General features: G+C 47.9%; 1 protein-coding gene across 4 annotated transcripts in view; it reads left to right on the top strand.

The window, feature by feature from the left end:
• The window catches only part of EYA2 (EYA transcriptional coactivator and phosphatase 2), a 224,994-nt gene that overhangs the window by 194,999 nt on the left and 11,642 nt on the right, over positions 1–18,353 (top strand). For all 4 annotated transcript variants that reach the window (XM_033095320.1, XM_033095321.1, XM_033095323.1 and 1 more), the window contains exons 11-14: positions 7,978–8,036; positions 12,705–12,865; positions 16,337–16,451; positions 17,388–17,509. In XM_033095320.1, the coding sequence (XP_032951211.1) occupies positions 7,978–8,036; positions 12,705–12,865; positions 16,337–16,451; positions 17,388–17,509 (457 nt within the window). The remainder of the gene's footprint in view (positions 1–7,977; positions 8,037–12,704; positions 12,866–16,336; positions 16,452–17,387; positions 17,510–18,353) is intronic.

Raw genomic sequence — 18,353 nt, 5'->3', positions numbered from 1 at the left:
AAAACTGAGGTACCGAGAGGATAACCTGCCCAGCACTGACATGTGTTGGGCTCTTACCCAGGCCAGGCATCATACGTGCATTTTCTCACTGAAATCTCACAACAATCCTGTAAGGGAGAATCTTGTTGTTTTTTTTAATCTCAGTTTTACAGATGAGGAAACTGAGGCCCAGACAGGTCCCTTTCCCAGGGTCATATAGCTAGTGTGGAGATTTGATCCCGGGCAACGCTGACTTCTAAGCTGGGACATTTCTCCTTCATGGAAGATCCAGTTTTGAGATGCACTGTGGAGCGGAGAAGGGACACACACGGGTCAGCAGAGTGAGTGGAAGGAAAGAGTCCCTCACAGGAAACAAGATTAACTTAAAGGATTTTGGCAGAACGTATCTCTGGCCAGGCAGGCGGGTAGGCTGGAGGGGGAGCGTTTCAACATGCTGCCAGAGCTGTGGGCAGGATCTTTCTGGAGAGACTCAGGAGTGGCTGGAATCTGGGCAGGCCGTGGCTGCGTGCCTGACACGCGGGCCTGATTGCTAAAGGCCTGATTTACGGTTGTGCAGGAGCTATCAGGGAGAATAATATTTCACTGTGTCAGCGCTGAGCTGCTCTCCAAGGCGTCCTGCCCAACTGGCCATTAACACAGTGTGGCCCAAGGCCTCTTTAGTGCTCTTCAGATAAGTTAAACATTTAGACAACACAAGAAAGATGGCCCAGGTTTCCCTCCCAGAGAACAGGCCCCTCTCTGGCTAGTGTAGAGGCAGCATTAAGCAATCCCACTTAAATATACTTGCCTTAAAGAAAAAGGAGTGGCCAGGGAGTCCGTCTGGGCTCTGAGGAGAATCATTTTTCTAAAGCAAATTTGTCAACAATTTCCTTTCTGCATTTGTGTCTCCAGGCAGCCAACGATGAAAATTAATGGGACCGGACCACAGTAGGGCAAGTTAAGGAAACCCCAGCTGTCGCCCGCTTAATCGGAATGGGTTTCCATAGATATTTTTCACTGAGCTTATTGTTCAGAAATGAGCAACCATGAGAATACTAAGTATCAAAACCTGTGGGATGCAGGTACAGGATGATCCAGACAGACACATACAGCCTGAAATTACATTTGTTAGGGAAACTAATAAGAACTGGTCATTGAAAAGACCATGAAGGGACATAAGCCTTTGGCGAGTGTGAATGAGAAAAAAGAAAGGAAGAAAAAGAAGAGCTCGACAAATAATACCCCGAATGAAACGGTGGACATTACTACAGATTCGGGGGAGATGCAAATACCATATACAATATTATACCAATGAATTTGAAAACCTAGATGAAGTGGACACTCTTCAGGAATACATAGATTACCAAAATGAACCCAAGGGGAAATTTAAAAATAAAATAAACCAATGACCTGGGACATTGAAATGGTAGTTTAGCATGTTCTCCCCAAAAAAGGTATCCAGTCCAGCTAGTTTTAAACAGGAATTCCACCAAACATTGAAGGAAAAGGTAAATCCCATCCCACACAAACTACAGAGCAGAGAAAAAGGTGGGATACTCTCCCATGCATATTATGAGATCAGTGTCATCCTGAAAACTAAATCGAGACTTTGAGCACATGACAAATGGATAAATCACTGTCATCGCTGATGAAAGGTGGAATGCACCTGTAGTCCCTCCAATACCTTCAATGGTGCCCTGTGACTCTTCACCTGAGTTCCACTTGGGCCCTGTCCAAGCTTCAGGTGAAAGACGGGTCTGGACTATAAGTGATACCATTTAGTAGGCCTGCCACCTGCCTCATAACATACCTGCAAGAGGATGCATTCACCATGTTTCGTAATTTGGAATAACACGACAAAACTGGAGGCCTTGCTCTGTCACCAGAGAAGGGCCCAGAAACAATGACACTCCTGGAGCAACGAGAACACCCAGCACCCAGATCCTGGTTTCTAATACCATTTTCCAGTCAAAGGAACCAGGGCTCCTTGGAGAAATGGCTGATTAGAAGGCTGGGGGCAGGGAAGACACACGATAAACATGGAGCATCTTATAAGGAAGTGCTCAAAAAAAACTCCACCATGATGGGGTGTGTCAAAAGGATACAGGAGCTAACCAGAAGGGTTCCCACCGGCCAAAGCTGGAACAATTTGAGAGCTAAAACAAATAACATCATATTGGGTTCTAACCGCAACTAGAAAATAAGTACCCGTGAATCCATACTGACACAGATAAATGATTCAATAAATTAAATACATACATACATAAATAAATAAGTGAGGGAGAATAGACGTATCTCCTATACAGGAAAACTCCAGTTTATTTAGATTCTCCACCCTTAATCGTGAGCTTTACATAATGACACTCTTCCAAAGAGTATAATATGGGAAGGTGGGGGAGAGTGGCTTTACAGTGCAGAAACTTGACGAACAAGGTGATCAAGGTCAACATCAGCAGCGATAAGTCCTGTTGATAGTATGTGATGAGAATGGCATTTCACCTCTGTGATCTTCCGGCCCAAAATCCATAACCCCAGTCTAACCATAAGGGAAGCATCAGACAGATCCCAAGTGAGAAAAATTCTACAAAATGCCTGACCAATACTCCTTTAAACTGTCATCAAAACCAAGGAAAGTCTGAGAGAAGGCCCAACAGGGCAGAATAGAGTTAAAAAACAAAATAAGCAAACAAACAAAAACTCATATACACAAATAATAATGTTAGACTATATGAGGAAAATAGAAAAAAAAATTGTATTTACAAAAGCAACCAAAAGTTATAATTTTTAGGAATAAACTTATGAAAACTATTTTTTTAAAGAAAAGGAATGTCTGAGAAAATCTTGACTTTAGGCCAGAGGAGCCTAAAGAGTCAAGATGACAAAATGTAATGTGATACCCTGGATGGGATCCTAGGAGAGTGAAAAAGGACATTAGTGGGAAAATTAGGGAACTCAAAATAAAGAATTGATGTTAGTTAATAATAATAATATAGTGACATTTATTTATTAGTTGTGACAAATGTACCATACGAATATAAGATTTTAACAGTGAGGTAACTGGGTGTGACTATATGGGAACTCTAGATAGATGGGAACTGTCTACACTATAGTCACAACTTTTATGTAAATCTAAAACAATTCTAGAATTAAGAATTTATTTAAAAAAAAAAACAAAAAAAAACCCTTAAGACTCAAAGGTATTAAGCATTTTGCCCAAGGTCACACACCTAGAAAATGGCAGGAACCCAGGGAAGGGCCTTTGAACGCCTGCTGCACCATCTCGGGCGTCTCTACCCTGGTCCTCTTCTTCCTGGGAACCTGCAATGCAGGAACGCAGTGTCCTGCTTTGCTTCTAAATGGCCTCCTCAGCAGTTGACCATGACCCTCTCTCAATGGTGAATTCAATTCAATTTGACCATTACTATACCGGGCAGAATTTAGGCCTATAGAATTCAAAACAGTAATAACAGCGATAATGACACCAAACGTGTATGTGGCACTGTCTATGGGCAAGGCACTTTTCAACGTGCTTGACCTGGAGCCTTCCAACACCCTCTGTGGTAGGTACCATTCCATAGCTCGGTGACATTCTCCAGCCCCCCTCTTTTTTTTCACACTATAGGATGTCTTGGAAATAATTCCATGTGCTCACATAAAAATTTCCCTCACTCCTCTGAGCTGCTGGGTAGGAGTCCACTGAATGGATATACCATCTTTCCTTTAGCTGTGATCCAACTGAGGGAACTTGCGGCATTTTCCAGTTTCTCCCTGGATGATGGACGTCCTTGAGTAAGGCTCTTGGCAGGTGTTTCTCTGGGTGTCAGCCCCACTGCGTGTCACCCATGCTGTGGCTGTGGGAACCCTTCCTCTGTCTTTGCCAGCTGGGCCCGCTCAGACGCCCAGCACAGTCAGTCACACTGGCCCAGGGAGTCCAGAAGCACCCGGGCTGTGAAAAGCCAGCATCCTGACCTTTACAGGCCTGCCCCACCCCCCGTGCCGCAGAACTGAGAGGCATCAGATCCACTTCCCCAAGAGCTCAGTACCATCGTATGTCCTCTGCACTGTCCCAGCCCCCTGGTTGCGGGCTCAGCGGGTAACTCAATCCAGGTCAGCTGGTTGCGTATGAGGTAGTGTCTCGCTGAGCGTCATGGTATTTTATTAACTTCGAAATGTGATCGCTACTGTTGTCACACTTTAGCACCCCCAACAATCCCCGTGCAAATGAGAAAACCAGTGCCTCCCCACATACCTTTCCCCTGACATCAGGGAAAGAACAAGGAACCCTACCCAGGGGCCTGAGCCTGTGTGACCCCCAGAGCAGCTTTGGAGCTTGAGGGACGGACTGGGGGGCATAGGGAGGTGTTTTTCCAGTTTCAGGAAGAGCAATGGACTGGGCCGCGGCTGCGGGAAAACCTGCTATTAATTTTGTTGTCTCTGTGCCTGGGTCTGCGAAGTCCACGTTGGCTTTTAAATAGTTTTCATTACCCTGTCGGGAAGCTGTCCCTAGGATCCTTCCATCTCCCATCTCTCCGACGGCTGTGGATCAGAGCTCTCAAACTCGGATGCCAGCAGGGGCCAAGTGATCAGGTGATGAAAAGTGAAGAAAACCCAGTAGACACTGTGGGGAACTGGAAATGGGTGTCCAGACAATTGATTGTCAGTGTATAGGAACGCAAGCCCGACATTGCCGGGACATGTCAATTCTCAAAGTAGCTGAAAATCTGGAGAGAGATCCCCTGGGTTTCCACACTGGCTATTGTGTCAAAATATATGTTAAGCACAGTGTGGCTAAATAAGCTATGTCTCCAGGCAAGCTTGCACTCTTCCCTAATTGAATTTACCAACATAGAAGACAAGCTGTCAGCCTATTTCTTTTATCCCTCTAGAACAGCGCTGTCCAATAGAATTTTCCGTGACGATGGAAATACATGCACCATCCAGTACGGTAGCCACTGGCTGGCTGCAAGGAGCGAGTGAGCACCTGAAATTGGATGAAGGAACTGAATGTTTATTTTTATTTAATTATAATTAATTTAAATGTAACTGTAAATAACTGCATGTGGTTAATTGCTACGATATTAGACAGTGTCATGATAGATTTTTAAAATTCGGGTGTCAGGGGAATTTAAAAACTTGGGGTGTACCATTGAGCTCAGCTACTTCAGGAAAGGACACCCCTCTTGAAGAGCAGGGAATACATTATACCTGAGACCACCAAGCGGCAGTTATAGTCCTAGGTACATGGAAAGAAAGGAAATAAGGAATAAAGAGCAAAAAAGAGTTGGGTGTGAGCCAGGTATCTGCTGGCTCAAGTGTAGTTACTCAGTGTCCCCCCAGTTTTTTTCCTAGCACTCTCCAAAGAGTTTCTCAACTGGAGGCACCATTTAGCATCACCACGTTCTTTGCCATGTGCTCTGACTCACCCCTACCCATGGCTGACCCCTAGGAAGCCACTTGGTGAGACTTCCCTGCTGCCATCAGCCTATCAGAGCCCACCACTGCCCATGCCCACATGCTGTCCTGGTCCCACAGACATGCCAGGTCCTATGCAGAGGGACAATGGCAGCTCCTGGACTCACTCATACTTTGTCACCGTCGCAGAGCTATGGGCTAGAGTGTGCCAAGGACCCTAGAAACAGACGTCACCTTCCAGCAAACCTCTTTCCAATCCAGAGCCCCTTCAGGGGCCAGAGAGGGGGACCAGTGGCCACACCACCTCAGCTGCCATTCTCCCCTTCTTCTCCCAGGTTCCAGCCTCACTCCCCACAAAGCAGCCCAGCCTGCCCCCAATGCCACTGTCCCCAACCCAGCTGCAACCCCACGTCTCCATATCAACAACCTTCCCTCTACGTATCTTTAAAAAATGAAGGAGGGAAGGGGTTTCCCATCACCCCCACCAACCCCCTCCCTAGCTAAGCCCCTGTTCTCAAAGAGGAATTCAAGCCTGTTTCTTGTGTAAAAAGAGATCTCAAAATGTTGAAAACATCTTTTTTCCCCGAGCTTCTATCCCTCCATAAAGGATGTCCCAACCAATTTCTTTCCTCAGAGGTCAAGCTCAGAGTTCCATGTTCTTCTCCTCTCCTTAGCAGTCTTTGCAAGAAATATCTGCCTCCTGAAATTACATTGCAAACAAAATATGGATGTGTATAAATCTTAATAACCTAATAATAAAAATGGATGCAGCACCTACTGTGTGCCAGGCACTGTAAAGCACGCTGTTAATGTAGCATCTCACTTCTCCTCACGTCAACCCTGTGAAGTAGGTTCCATTACCAGTCTGATCTCGGAGGTTCAGGGTGGTGATGTCGCTTGCCCAAGGTCACACAGCTGGAAAATGGTTGGATTCAGGATCCAAACCCAGGCGGTCAGATTCGGGAGCCTGAGCTCTAAAGAGGACCCTGGGGGCTGGCACAGCAGGCTCACAGTTTTTGCCGTATCAGCCTATCATCCAAATGTGCTTTCTGGTGGAGGTGGAGTCGACAGGATTGGTGTGTGTTGTGCGTGGCTTCCGTGGGGGGACATTGCATCACTCTTAACTCCCGGTTGCAAAGTGACAGAAATCCAATTCTGCTAACTCAAACTGAGAAGTCCGGGCATCAGTTTCCTATGGCTGCTGCAACAAATTACTGCACACTTAGTGGCTTAAAACAACACAAATGTACTCTCTTACACTTCTGGAGGCCAGAAGTCCAAAATCAGTTTCACTGGGCTGCAGGTGTCGGCAGGGCTGGTTTCTTCTGGAGGCTCTGAGGGGAAATCTGTTCTTTGCCTTTTGGACTTCTACCTGTATTTCTTGGCTTTCAGCCTCTTCCTCTATCTTCAGAGCGTGTGGCTCCAATCCCCTTCTCCCCTCGATCATCAAATATCTCTCTGCCTCTTACTTATAGGACCCTTGTGAGTACCCCAGGGCCACCCAGAGAATCCAGGATAATCTCTCCACCTCAAGATCTTTAACTTAATCACATCTGCAAAGTCCCTTTGCCATATAAGGTTCCGGGAATTAGGGCGTGGACATCTTTGAGATGTATTCAGCTGACCACAGTCAGGATGGCCTAGTTTCAGTTGTGGCTGGATCCAGGGGTTCAGACAATGTGACCAGGGCCTCATCCTCTCTCCAGCTCCCAGACCCGCTTTCCTGCAGCCCCTCCAGGCTGAATCCCACCCTTCAGCAGCCCCAATGAAAGGAGAGCGCCTCTTTCCCAGAAGTCCCAGCCAGAGTCCCAGGGCTGATTCCCATTGGTCCAGCCTAGACCACATGCTCGTCTCTGAAGCAATAACTTTAACCAGAGGGATACTGAGTCCCTCTGATTGGTTGAGACTGGGTCATGTGCCCATTTTTATCATCCCCTTCCTTGTGGTCTTAACCCACATTTGATAAGGTGTTTCCCCAAAGGGAACTGAGAGAGTTATGGGTGGTGGAAAGCAGCATGTCATTGGAGTCCATTGAAGGGCAAATCCGTGAGATGGTGCCTGGCAATAAATGATGATCACAGATCATGGGACACAGAGGGGAACTTAGGAAGCGGGTAGGTCCAGAAGCTAATGCTTGAAGAATACAAGGTTCACTAAGTAGATGAAGGTAGAAGAGCATTCCAGGCCTAGAAAACACTTTGAACAAAGCGAAGGTTTCCACGGTATGTCCTGTCGTAGCTGGGGACAGACGGGGATGGTCCCATTTTGTGCCTGTCCTCCCAATGTAATACTAACAGCAGCCCCTTTTACTGGCAAAACTATCTCAGTTTGCATGATCGGTTATATGGTCACTCCCCTCCCTTACAGCCAACCTGCTCATTTATAAAGAAACCAAAGGCAAAAGAGGGATGATACTTCACCCACGGTCACCTAACAGTTAGTGGAAAAGCTCTGATTAGAAGACAAGACAGCACCTCCCAGTCCAGTATTCATTCCACCCTTCAGTTTATGAAACCAAATTTTAAGGGCAGCATCAGATTAACGAGTCACGTTTCTCTCTTTCTTTTCTTGCCAAATTCTCCGTAGGATTGTGACCAGATCCACGTCGACGACGTCTCATCTGATGACAATGGCCAAGATTTAAGGTAGGAACTCGGGAAGGTCAAACATGCCCCTTTGGATTGGTTGTCAAGCTCTCCTATCACTGGGAAATAGAGAGAAGGGGTTGCTGGTTATCAGGGCAAGAAGCGCCTGCCTCCAGCCCGAACTGGACTATGTTTCTCTGAGCTCGGAAACCACGCCCCCCACCCTGCAGCCTTTTCTGTACGTCCTCCTGTCATTGAGGCTGAGATTTCCACAGATTCTCTGTGACTCTCCTTGTGTTTGTCTCTCTATGTGTTTTTCCCCTTCTTATTAAAGTAATACACGCATATTATAAAAAATTCAACCACTCCTGACCTTGCCTCCCTGAATCACCGTCGTTAAGAGTTGATATACATTCTTCAGAGGTTTGACTGCCTTCATTAGCATACATACATCATTTAATAGAAAAATTAATAGAGTCGATACTCAAAAAATATATATTTCTTGAATGAATGAATAAGTGGTATGTTTCTGGCTTCTAGGGAAAAACACTCCCAGGACATGGATTCCAGAAATCAGGTGTCCAACCACTGAGAAAGACAACTTCCAGAGGAATGTCTCTGCAATGTTCCATACCTGCCCCTGGGGAAGGGTTTATGAAAACAGAACCATAGTTAATCTGTGCTTATCCAAAATTATCACAATTCAACACCTCCAGGCCCATCAAAAATAGTATTAGACCAAAGACCAAATAATGTTTTGCTTACGGGGCCAGTTGTTGTAACTTCACTTAGTGATTGTTTCCTAGGTACGTCTTTTAACCTTCTCCTAAAAAAAGAAATCAGAGTTTTTGTTACTGAGCCCTGCAAGTCTTTGCAAAGCCCAGGACAATGAGAAGTGACAGGGGGCAGGCACCTCCTTCATTTTAATTAGCCATTCAGAAAATCCCTCTGCCCTCAGGACTGGCAGGGGAGCAAGGCTCCAGTGCCAGCGGGTACTTCTCAATTTATGGAGTAAATCAACCCAAGATCAAGGTTAACTGTGTCCTTTCCAAGAAGTCATCACTGAGAACCACTGTCCCTTTCAAGGCAATGAGCAGCCAGGGTTCCGTTTTAATAAAGTGTCCCCCGTAGCTGTCTGGACTGGAATTTAATCCTCATACTGAGCTGTTTAAGAATCCACAATCCAAGGGTGTCTCCCCCGCCCTGAAACCAAATTCCCCATTTATTCATTCAAGAAATATTTATTGAGTACCTACGATGTGCCGGGCACCAAGCATCAGTGCCCCTTGGTTTTTGTTTGTTTCATTTTGTTGGTTTTCTCAGTTAACAATAGAAACCAATCTTGGTAACGCCCTCAGGTTCTGCCATGCCCTGTTCCAGATGCTTTACATGGATTAACTCACTGCCTCTTCATAGTAAACCTAAGACAGGTGTTCTTATCATCATCCCCATTTTACCATCAGGGAATGGGAGGCACAGAGAAGTTAGGTAACCTGCCCCACCTCACACAGCTGGTAAATAGGGAAGGCAGGATTCATGGATGAACATCCAGGCAGCTCCCCAGGGTAGCCTCTGAGTTTCATCAGTGTTCTTTCTCAAGGATAAATTACCTAGCCTTTCCATACTACCGGGAGACGGGTCCGTATAGCCTTATTCTGGGTTCCTGTCAGAACTTAAAGGGAAACTTTCACACTGTCCAGAACCCTCGATGAAGGAGGACAATGTCCTCAAATTCATTGCAGCAAGAACTCAGTTAGGTGGCACCTACCTGGACTTCCAAATGGAACAGTCATCTACAAATGGAAGAGTGACAGCATGTGCATCATAAATCTGAAGAGACTCTGGGAGGAACTTCCGTGGGCAGCTCGTACCAGTGCGGCCCCTGAAAACCCGGGTCAGTGTCATAGCCGGTGAATACCAGCCGGCGAGCTGTGCTTCCGCCACCAGGGCCACCTCTGCTGCTGACCTCTTCACTCCTGTTAGCTTCGCTAACCAGATGCAGGCAGCCTTCCGGGGGCCGAGCCTTTGGAGGTTACAGGTCCCAGCGCTGACCACCAGCCCCTCAGGGAGGCATCTTATGTTAACCTGCCCACCACTGCTCTGTGTCACAGACTGTCCCCTGTACTATGTGGACACTGCCATCTGCACAACAAGGGAACTCTCTCAGCAGGTCTGATGTGGGGGTGCTGGCCCAGGAAGTTCTGCGCATGTGTGGCCCCATCTCCCGTGAATACCCATGGGAGGTCATGCTTGATCTCTGTTTCTACAGAGATCCTGAAAAGGAAGAGCAGACCACTGCTGAAAAGGCTGCAACCATGTTGTAACGTCAGGGTGGACGGGCTGCTTCAGCTCCCAAGTTCCCTGCTGCTCAGCCTGAGTCACAGGCACAGGTCCCCTCCGTGCCTGTCCAGCAGCTCCGTGCCTTTCGAGAGCGCTCAGCCTGCAGCCCCCACTGCTCAGGCCGCTGAATGGGCAGGAACAACCCCTGAGGGGTCTTAAGCTGTTCTTCCACAGACGCTTCAACAGGAACAAGGTTGATGGAAAAGAAACAGTTTCATAAAAAAAGAAAAAAAAGAAAGAGAATAAATTATCTAGCAAGATGGGAACCTTTAAAGTAGAAAGGAAGGACCACAGGGCGATTGAAAGTGTAGGTTCTGGAACCAAGTGACTGTGAGGGGATAAAGTCATATAGCCCCTTCCTCATCAGGTTAGGAACATGCTGGAAAAGTGTGCGGCACAGTGAGTCCTTGATAAATGGCTCCCTGCCTCTCTGCCCTCATGATCAGATGTGGTCTGCTCCCTTTCACTCGTTGGGAATATTTCATTTAGCTTTAGCCCCTGGTCACCACCACCCAAGGGGGGAACTGAGAAGGAAGAAGAAGCAATGTGTCTGTGTAATAAATAAACCCATTGACACCTTTCGTGGGGAAGAGGACGTTTTTGTGCAAACAAGTTATTAGAACCGTCATGTTGTGTTCTCCAGGGGTCTTTTAAATTTTGAGTAATTCAGTAAAAAGCAGGGAGGATAATCACCCATCTTCCCAGCATCTCAGACTAACTACTTTCTGACATTATGACTTTCTTGCTTCCAATTTTATACACACTCACACAAATACTGTGAAAAACAACATGGGCAAATGTGTGTGTATTATATGTTTATATGGACATACATGTGTATATATGAGTATTCTTGTCTGTTGATGGGCAAGAATTTAAAGATGTCTAAAAGACAACTCCTGTCAATCACCTGTCCACACGACCTGCTCTGGAGAGAACACCAGAGCGTACATTGGAGACCTCTGAGATTAAGTTTCAGGGACCAGTGTCCGCCTGGCCTGTCTGCCCCAGGGAGCCCCTCATGGTAAGATTTGCTGTTGAGTTTGAGACATTGCCCACAGCATTTCTGTGGCTCCTGCAGGGTTTGTGCTGTCCCTACCACTGCCTCTTCGCTGAGAAGTTTTCCATCCCTGCACAGAGGCCTGGCCTCTGCTCAGAGTACGACTGAGCCACAAGCTTGGTGGGTGACGGCAGCATGTCACATCATGCTGTGTTCTGGCACTCACTTCACCCCTTTCAACTTCCTTTTTATCTCTACCCGTAGCAGTGGTGTGAAATTGGAAGTACTTAAGATGCAATTTCCAAAGGTTGTTTCATTCCTGTTGTGTTGCATCTTTTTAAAAAACAAAATGCCTTTCTTTTTCCATTCTTAAACTCATCATAGAAAATCCAGCAATACAGTACAAAGAGAAAAAAGGTCAGCCAAACCCGCACCCTGAGACACCATGGCACCATATTGACCTGTTTCATTGCACTCTTTTTCTCTCTGAAGAGACTTTCATGTTTGTCTTAGAAGCTTCTGGTCAAACTGCACACACCCCTTGTTACAATCTGGCTTTTCCTTGCGATGTCATGGTGTGAGCATTACTGCTGTGGTTTTGAAAACTTACAAAATGGTGGTGGGAAACACAATGGCGTTACCTGGAGAGCTGGGGTTTCCATCCTCACACTGCAGTTGCTGTAGGTGGTAAATCGCCCACACTTTCCCTTTCTGGTCCCCAGCTGCCACCTTTGTCGTTAACTTTGTAGAACGTTCTGGCTTGTCTCCAATCCACGAGCAGAACTTCTGAGCCCAGCGTGCTTCAAGGGGGTGGAGGGTTATATGTGCCAAGCACCAGCAATCAACTCTGCCTAATTAAAAATAAATTAAAATAGGGAATGTCTGTAGCAAGATATGGAGATGCTTGCAGAATGGGAAGAAAGAGTCAACAGCCAGGCCTTAGAAAGGAGGGGAAGCGGGGCAGATTTCGGGTCAAAGGAACAGGAACGAAATGAGGTTTTCTCCTGCACTCTTCTGTCAGGATGAACCAAATCCAAATCCAGCCATTTGTTTTGGAATTCTCTTCTAGCCTCAAATTATAAAGGGAGAAAGAGAGAGGCTTTCCCTAGCTTGGGCCACTGCCGGTGGGGGGCAGGATAGTTCTCCATACAAGAAAGCAGACATGCTGTTTGATACCAAAAGAAAGGGAAATGGACACTGAGTAGGCAAGTGCAAAAGGTGCCACCATTCTTAGAGAAGCCGGTAAGGGCTGTGGTCCTGCCCCTCCCGGAAGTCACGCGCACGCAGCGCCCTTGCTCACTCGGGGGTGTGGATGCCCTAAGCCCACCCCACCCCCGGTGAAGAGCCCCACACTAACACGGCCTCTTCTCCTCTCCTGTCCCCGTCCCCAGCACGTACAACTTCTCCGCCGATGGCTTCCACAGTTCGGCCCCAGGAGCCAACTTGTGCCTGGGCTCCGGCGTCCACGGTGGCGTGGACTGGATGAGGAAGCTGGCCTTCCGTTACCGGCGGGTCAAGGAGATGTACAACACCTACAAGAACAACGTTGGCGGTGAGTGAGTGGGCTGTCCGTGGGGGTCACGGCTCTGCCCGAGCTCGGGCTGCCTCCTGGACCACGGGAAGTTCATCAGGGATGGACGCTGTCACTTACGGCGCGTGCTCTGTGCCAGGCTCTGTTCTGAGAGGGTTAAAGACAGCTGCTCACTCAACGGAGTCCTCATGACATGCTCTGGGAGAGGGCACTCGTGTTGGGGGCATGCGCGTCGCTAGAGATTACACAGCCTACCCACGGTGGGGATGGCATGGGGTCTGACCACAACCGGGGGTCTCACAGTGTGCTCCTCGGCCAGCAGCATCCATCAGTGTCTCCTGGAGACTTGTTAGAAGTATAGGTTCTTGGAAGCTCAGGGGCGGGCCTGAATATCTGTGTTTTAACACCCCCTCTGGGTGATTGACACTCGCTGGAGTTTGGGGACCAGCGGCTCCAGCCCTCATGCTCGGACTGGGGTCCGTGGACCAGCCGCATGTGCATCCCCTGGGTGCTTGTTAGATACAAAGACCCCCCAGGTCATCTGTGGAAACGTTAAAATGAAAGAAGCACTGGAAGCCACTGGTTCTCACACTTGGCTCATGTGGGCACACCTGAGGAATCTGATCTGATTTTCTTGGTCTGGCTGCAGCCTGGGCATCAGAACGCACAGTTCCCTGGGTGATCCTAACGTGCAGCCGAGCTGAGAGCTGCCGGCGTCGGTAGCCGGAGAGCATTGCTTTATAGCACTGAACAAGAAGTCTGGAGGGGCTGGGGCACGGTTGGTTGGCTCAGCAGTGGCCAGGCCCTAGATCACGATTTCTCTAGGAATTCTCTAGGCCAGTAGTTCTTAACACGAGGTGATACTCCCCCCCAGGAGGCATTTGGGGTATTTTAGATTGTCCCAATACCTGGAACTAGCTATTGGCCCATAGAGGGGAAAAGGTTTGAGTAGGCAGCTAATAGTATCTCCCAGATACACCTTGACTCCGAAAGCTTCAAGGGCTCCTTCCCTCCACCCCCCAAGAGTCCCGGGAAGAATTTAGGGCCTCAAACTGGACAGAATCCACTTTCTGGACAGAATCCACTTTCAGTACCAGAACTGATACTTTCTAGCTATGTGACCTTAGGTAAGATACATAATCTCTCTGAGCCTCAGTTCCTAGGTCTATGGAATGGGCCTAAGGATGGTTCTGTGTTCGTGGATGATGGAGAGGTTTGTTGTTGATGCATACAAAAGGCACGTCTCCATGCCTGATGTGTAGCAGGCACTCGATAAATGGTAGCATTTATCACTATCCTTTCACTTTTGCTCTGGAATCTTTTGGGTTCTCCTTTGTCTTCTGCTTTCCCCAACAGACCAGCAGTTCCTTGGGACGGATGTTTCCATTTTGTCCGTGGCTGCAGACCAATGCAGTGCTGCAATAACTCATGTTTATGAGCGCTTACTGTATGCCAGACTTTATTTTGTAGACTTGTCATCTAATAGAGTCTTTGCTCTTCACAAAATCCCTATAAAGTAAACACTTTTATCATCAGTGTTGTGTGAATGTGGAAACTAAGATCAGAGAGGTTAAGTAACCTGCCCAGCATCACACAGCCCAGGCAGCAGAGCCACGGTGGAGTCCCAGGTCGGCCACTCCACCACCTCTGCCCACACTCTGTGGCCTCTCACATCCAAATCTGTTGACTACAGGAGTGAAGCAGAGAGCCTGAGGGTCAGCCCTACAGGCTCACCCACCCCTACATGGAGAAAGTGGGGGAGCAGGTGTGCTTGAGGTAGGGGAGATAGAAATGGAGTCAGCCAATGGAGGCCATCAGCTCCCCATCCAGTTAAGCCCCAGGAAATGCCCAGGGCTTCTGTCAGGCTGCTTTGCATTCCCATAAACCAAGGAGAAATTGCCCGATGTGTCAACAGATGGGGAGCTCACAGCTAGCAGGATGCCCGTGGGCACCCGCCTTCTTCCCCTCCCCCTTGTAGTCTCTGCTACCTCCTCTCCCCACATCCCCCTGCATCACAGAACTAGCCTGGTGAGGGCCGGGATAGACCCTGAGGAATGTAGTCTTTTAGCCTGTCAGCCGTGCATTCAGCTAACAATCAGGGTCCTCATTACTAAGAAGGCTTTCTTTATGTTTTTATTAATTGCTAAAGAGTCTAGCAGTGTCTACCGTAAATAGCAAATGAAAAACCCGATGAACAAAGGAGTTTGATGCTTTTCAGGAAGATGAAAAAGGCCAGTGCGGCTGGAGCGAGGGGGCACCTAGTAGAGGAGGGGATGAGAGAGGCGGCGGTGCCCAGATCCTGCCAGGCCTTGTAAGCCACAGGAGGAGTTCACACAGCTGAGGTCTTCCGTGTGCAGAAGATGATGTCTAAATAGCACAGACACAAGGCAGCACTTGGTCCCAGTAAATTCAGTCTTCCTTCGACAAACTTGGACTCAGCACCAGCCATGTGCCAGTCCCTCCTATAGGGCCTGGTGCTCTGGTCCTGACCCGTACCGCCTTGGTTCCTGCCCTCATAGAGCGTACAGTCTAATGACCAAGGCAGCCAGCAAACGCATAATCACACGGACATATTCTCAATTAGAGTCGTGAGGAGTGCTATGGAAAAAAGGTACAGTGTGTTGGGAGACTATAAAATAGAACGAACTGACCACACTAGGCCTTCCAGAACACATGACACTGGTCGTGAGTGTGGGGAATTTAGGCAGCGAAACAGGAGAGGTAAGATCCTAAGATTTGTCCGGGTTAGGAACTGAGGTATGCAAAGGTCCTGAGGCAGGAACATACATACGTGGTGTTTCCAGGAACAAAGAGGAGGCCACGAGGGCTGGAACAGAAGGGCATCCGCACAATAGCAAGAGATGACATTGGCAACTAAGTAGGGGCAGGCTCATGAGTATCGAGTCTGAGCTTTATCTTCAGGGCCCTGACGGCTGAGAGAATGACAGTCAGGTTTAGAAACGTATATGTCAATTATATCTCAATGTTAAAATAAATAAATAAAAAGAGTGTTCACCTCCAAGGTCGCTGTGAGAATGAAGTTAAATAAGTCATGTTAGAAGCACAGGGTCCTGCACACAGTAAGCACACAATAAATGTTAGTCATTATTAGTTTCCATTTTATTAATTTGTGTCTCCATTGTAACGGTATAAGCTCTATAATTGGCGTGTTATGTGCCTCTTACAATATTGACTCTGTAGCAGGCCCTTCTGGATTTTTTGTTGGATGGATGATGGATGGATGGATGGATGGATGGATGGATGGATGGGTGGATTATGGGTGGGTGGATGGATGAGTGAATGGATCAGTCAAGAGATGGATTGATCAGTCAATCAATCCCCAAATAAGATTAAGATCACTGGATTGAAGTTGACCCTGATTTGAAACCTCAAGGTGCAGTAGCTAGACACCCCTTCCCAAGCCCTACCCTACCCCTCTCCCAGACCTTTCTAACACGATAGCTACCACGTCTTTATTTCTGTTATCCATAGGCTTGATAGGCGCTCCCAAAAGAGAGACGTGGCTGCAGCTCAGAGCTGAGCTGGAAGCCCTGACCGACCTCTGGCTGACCCACTCCCTGAAGGCACTCAACCTCATCAATTCGCGGTAAGTGGGAGCCCTCGTTTTCCTTTGCGCCACTGAACTTTCTCCCAGTCTAGGGTGGTGGCTCCCCCATTTCCACACTTGAGGGAATAGGACTCCCAAAATTTTTACTTGCACACTGTCCAGAGGTTTGATAAAGCTGAGGTGTGCAAACCACCCTGGACACCTTGTGCCATCACTGAGCAAAGAGCCTCAGCGACTTAGGACCCAGCGGAGCTAAAGGCCTTTGTACTTTGGGTCCATCTGGTCCCACCCACCCGTCACAACATCCCCCTCTGAAAACCGTTTTAGAGAGCGTCACGGTCATTTACGTGAGGGAAGGAGGGTCCGGTTTCATTCTGAGCCTCCCACTAAATTGCCTCTTGCTCTTAAATCAGATCATCTGGGCCAGAGAACAAATTACTCCCCTGGTAACGCAATCTTGATGGCCCAACACATGAACGGTTACAAAATGGCAGCCCGTGAGCTGCATCTGGTCCCGATGACATGTTTTGTTGGATACACACTTTGTCCCCGAGACTGAGAAAGTTAGTCCCTAGCTCCAGGTTTCTGGGCTCTCTCAGAGGATCAGAACTGGCATGTGCCCTCCCGTTGAACCCCAGTCCCCACCTGTCCCTGACACCCTTCACTTGTTCCATATCATTTACATTACGGATAGGCTCCTGCAGCTATTTAAGGGTGTGGCCCCTGCAACAAACATTTGCTTTTTAAATAAGAAAGTGTTACACTCACATTACATTTCAACATGTCAGGCAGCTTCAGGCTTAAAAGAGAAAAGCAGCTGGAGAATCCTTGGGCCCTACCCTCACCTGAAGATGACTTAGCCAGAGCCTCCAAACCCCACCTGAATTCTTGCCGGCTCCAGGCTCGTGCCACAGGGTCAGGAGGCCTGGCCTGTGGTCCCCTGGAGTTCTGATCCCCAGTCTCCTTTGTCCTCAGGCCCAACTGTGTCAATGTGCTGGTCACCACCACTCAACTAATTCCTGCTCTGGCCAAAGTCCTGCTGTACGGACTGGGCTCCGTGTTTCCTATTGAGAATATCTACAGTGCAACCAAGACAGGTAGGGGGAGCCCCGACCTCAGGTGACGCGGGGCGGGAGGGCGAGGTCGGCATTTCATCCTGACGTGGGCATGGAAAGTGTAAGGCAAACGGCACTGGGGAAGCTCAAGAACGTGTCCGCAGGCGTGACTCAGTCCCAAAACAACCCTCACAACCTGCTTGTTTGAACCAAGGGAAATTGGTTAGGACCTCAGTTTTCCCAAGTGTGTGTATTAGGACACTTGCAAAGCTGGTCTGACACACACACCCCAAATGCAAGGGTTTACATCACAGTCAAAGCTTATTTCTCTCTCCCTTGTCAACAGACCAGAAGGTAATCTAGGATGGTGGGGTCACCTTCTCCTTATACTCACCCAGGAACTCAGGTGCTTCCAATTTTATTTTCCACCATCCCTTGTAGTTTTATCATGTGTGGTCAAATCAGGGTCCTGCCACATCAGCATTCCGGCCCATGGGAAGGGTGGAAAGAGGAAGGAGTAATGCGTGTCCAATATTTTAAAGCCAAGACTCAAAAGGAATGCACAGTACTTCTGCTCCCCTCCTATTGCCCGTCTTAATCTGTGGCCACAAGTAGTTGCAAGGGAAGCTGGGAAATGTAGTCCATAGCTGAGTGACTGTAAGCACAGGTAAAACTCATGGAATTCTGTTACTAAGAAAGAAGGAGAAAACAGTTACCACCACAGCCTGGTACATAAGGGGATTTTAATTTAGGTGGTACAAGTCATCAAATTACCTCGAATTTAACCTTGAACCTCATAGAGAGAAAATTGGGTTTTTTTTGTTCTCATTTAGGGAGCAAGTCTCCACTTGGCGGCAGCCGGCTTTAACGCCCCTCTAACACTTGT

Source organism: Rhinolophus ferrumequinum, chromosome 23, assembly GCF_004115265.2.
Source record: "Rhinolophus ferrumequinum isolate MPI-CBG mRhiFer1 chromosome 23, mRhiFer1_v1.p, whole genome shotgun sequence".
NCBI lineage: Eukaryota > Metazoa > Chordata > Mammalia > Chiroptera > Rhinolophidae > Rhinolophus > Rhinolophus ferrumequinum.
Note: the sequence above shows the minus strand (reverse complement) of the source record. Positions and strands in the feature narration are given on the sequence as shown.